This window comes from Rhinolophus sinicus, linkage group LG09 (genome assembly GCF_036562045.2).
Source record: "Rhinolophus sinicus isolate RSC01 linkage group LG09, ASM3656204v1, whole genome shotgun sequence".
Classification (NCBI taxonomy): domain Eukaryota; kingdom Metazoa; phylum Chordata; class Mammalia; order Chiroptera; family Rhinolophidae; genus Rhinolophus; species Rhinolophus sinicus.
In genome coordinates, this window is record NC_133758.1 from 96,074,435 (window position 1) to 96,078,089 (window position 3,655).

Below are 3,655 nucleotides of genomic sequence, written 5' to 3' on the forward strand. Positions count from 1 at the left end.
CAAGAAGCATCTGTAGCCCTTTGTAACCTCCTCTCATGATCCCACCCAGTAACTGTTCAAGCTAAAAGCAGCTGCTCCTGCCTTGCAAGGGGCTGAGCAACTGGGAGAACTAGGTTTGGGGTTGTTCATGGATCTTGATGCAATAGCACAAGCCTAGGAAAAATTAGGGGGATAGAAGCGGAAGAAGGGAAGGAGGTTTGGGGAGTGAAGAGGGTGGTGATGGTGGATTGAGTTGGCTGCATGTTAACTATTCTGAACAAAGCAAACCCTGAGGCATTCACATGTGAAGTAGTCTAAGCTTCCCCAGTCACTTTCAAACACCATACAACACCCTCAAAGTCTGAAATGAGCAGCTGACCCGTAGTTAACGCTTCAAGGCTCACAAAATCATTGAAGAAGCCAGAATGAGGCAACCCAGATAGGAAATCTCAGTAGTTATTTCTCAATCTGTCTTTCCCCAATTTAAGGTGAACTCTAATATACCTGATGTGGATGTAGAAAGTCACACTGGAGCAAACTGGGTCTTCAGGTGAACTTTTCATCAAATACCAAAGGAAAACAACAGGCAGGTTATATTTGTGTCTTATTTTATTTTAAAATAGAACAACACCAAAGTTATTCTCTCATAAAGGGACATGGATGAACAGGTAGGAAACAGATTCCCCATTGTGAGTTCTCCTGATGGCTTCCGCAAGGATCATGGAGATGTCGATCACTTGTATTTTGGAGCAAAGCTTCATGTTCTCCTCCTGAGGTATGGTGTTGGTGACCACTACAGCTTCAAAGCGTGCACTGTTGATGACAGTAATGGCTGGGCCAGAAAAGATTCCATGGGTCAAGATCGCATAAACTCTGGTGGCTCCAGCTGAGAGAACTTTGTCGGCTGCATGGCAGATTGTACCACAAGTGTCAGCCATGTCATCCACAAGGATGGCCACACGGTCCTTCACGTCTCCCACCAGCACCATGCGGTCCACTTCATTGGCCTTCTTCCGCTCTTTGTGAATCAGGGCAAAGTCCACATTCAACCAGTCCGCAATGGAGGTCACTCTCTTCGCTCCCCCAGCATCCGGTGAGACAATAGTGCAGTTCTTCCATTCAGAGATATTTTCTTTTATCCATTTCAGGACAGCCGTCTCTGCATACAAATTATCTACTGGAATATCAAAAAAGCCCTGAATTTGAGAAGCGTGTAGGTCCATGGTGATGATATGATCCGCGCCTGCTATCGACAGCATATTTGCAACAAGCTTGGCAGAGATTGGGGCCCGGCTCTTATCCTTCTTGTCCTGCCGGGCATAAGGGAAACACGGGATGACCGCGGTCACCCGGCTGGCTGACGCAATCTTGCAGGCATTGATCATGATCAAAAGCTCCATTAGATTGTCGTTGATTTCGCCACAACCACTCTGCACGATGTAGACATCCTCCCCACACACACTCTCGCCAATTTCCACGCAGGTCTCCTGGTTGCTGAATTTCTTGCTCACCACCTTGCCCAGCTCCAGGCTCAGGTGGTCAGCAATTTTCTGGGATAAGTCCTGGTGGGAGCTGCCGCTGAAGATTTTGATATTTGGCATTTTGGTCAACTACCCTGGGCACTCTTGGTCCAGCAGTCACCGCTGCCACCGCTATTGGAATGACATCAGACCAGACTGTAACGGCTTCTCGTTGTTGTCACTGGCGGTTACTGTCCCTTCCCGCTGTGCGCAGCTCTAAACTGCCCTTGAGTCTTAAAAAAACAAGAAGAAAAAAGAAAAATCCTGCTTTGCACCCACTTCACAGTTTTAAACTAAAGAATCAAGTCTTCAGTTCATGGATTATTTTTCTCCTATTAGTTCCTGTATTAGTTTCCCAGGGCTTTATAAATAAATTTGGATACATAAAAATATATGGTGATGGAAGGAGAACTGACTCTGGGTGGTGAACACACAATGCAAAATATAGATGAGGTATTATAGAAATGTACACTTGAAACCTATTTAATTTTACTAACCAGTGTCACTCCAATAAATACAATAAGTAAAAAATACATATATATAAAACTTCTACAGCGCAAAAACCGTAAGTTTAAAAGGAAAGTTACAAACTGGAAAACGTGTCTAAAATATATTTTAGAGTTCTTCCAATTGAGTGAGAAAAGGGAATCAAATTTAAAAGTTTGAAAATGGTATAAATAGGCAATTCACAGGAAAAAATAAGTAGTAATTATTATATGAAAAATGCTAGTAATCAAGAAAATGCTAATTATTTTCACATATCAGTTAAAATTATAAGCTAGATAATTTCTATTTTAATAGAATGTGTAAATATATAGATTTTGCAAGGGAAATTTTTGCACATAACTTTTGACTCAATGTGTTTACTTCTAGGAAAATATTTCATAAAAATATTCACAAGTACCTCAAAAATATATCGATAGTGGCATTTATTGCTGTATTTATTTACTCAGTCAATATTTCCTGAGGTGTTCTATGTGTCGGGTGTTGTACCACTTACAGGGTATAAGATGGTGAATGACAATTTATTTTTAAATGCAAATAATTTTAACTCTACATTTTTAAGGAAAAGTTTTAAATAATCGCAATACTATATTTCCATTTTTTACCCCTGCAATACCAATACTAGTGCTTGTAAAGAGACTACAAGTATTATGAACTGTCAATTTTTTTGTGATCAAGAAAAAAAATAAGCAGGAACTAATCTTATGCTTCTCAAGAGAACAAAAAGTATATGAAAACCAAATAAATAAGTAAATAAAAGATGGTGAATGAGAAATAGTAACCTCTCTAGAATTGCTCATAAAATAAAAAATATGGAAACCTAACCACCAACAAATGTCCATCAGTAGGCCAATTATCAAATAAGATATTGTACCTACACAAGGAGCCATTAAAGAGATTGATTTATGTGTAGTGGTATGGAAATGTCTCCAAGATATTTTTAAATGTAAAAACTCAGTCACAAAAATATGCACAATATGATATTTATGTATTTAAAAATTAGATAATAGTTAAAGCATCTAATCATCTTTATTATGATTATCTTTGGAGAGGGAAATAGGTTGGTGGGAGTTGGGAATGAAGGAGGACTGTCACGTTTTATGGCCATCTATTAATATAGTATTTGAACTTTCATTATTTTTATAATTTAAAAAAGACTGACAAAATACATATGGTAATAGTATTTGTTAGAACATTTTAAGCATACAGCTTCCAAAGTGCATTGGGACAAGTGCAATGCGGCAAGAAGTGAAAGGGACCGCAGATACCAAGAATTTCACCAACAAACTGTGTCATAAAAATAATGGAGGTGTTAGATATAGATCATACATTCTTATTCAGCTAATTGTGAGACTGACATTTGTTTCTGTGGTATTTTGATTTAGCCTAAAACGAAATCATCACTTTTTCATATTTTGAAATTATTAAATAATTTTTTGAATATATTTTCTCACCCCACTTTTGAGTTTCTCCACTGGGTTGGGTTCATGGATAGGATAAGCTTATGAATGGGGTAAGGAATGGTAAGATTTGGCAATGTCTGTGAACACATTACTTTGTTAGAAAAAGTGTTATATATATTGAATGTGTTATTATTATAAAGCTATATAAAGAGCTATGTCAAAATGGCTACATCAAAATGTCCTCTTCTG

At 38.1% G+C, this 3,655-nt stretch overlaps 1 protein-coding gene across 1 annotated transcript; it reads right to left on the bottom strand.

Annotated features, from left to right (window-relative positions):
* Positions 1–623: 623 nt before the first annotated feature.
* On the bottom strand, positions 624–1,580 carry PRPS1L1 (phosphoribosyl pyrophosphate synthetase 1 like 1). The gene has a single exon (XM_019726656.2). The coding sequence runs from the start codon at positions 1,578–1,580 to the stop codon at positions 624–626; it is 957 nt and encodes a 318-aa protein (XP_019582215.2).
* Between the last annotated feature and the right edge of the window lie 2,075 nt (positions 1,581–3,655).

Excerpts from the sequence above, each read along its gene's own strand:
- PRPS1L1 (XM_019726656.2), bottom strand. The coding sequence starts at position 1,580 with ATGCCAAATATCAAAATCTTCAGCGGCAGCTCCCACCAGGACTTATCC.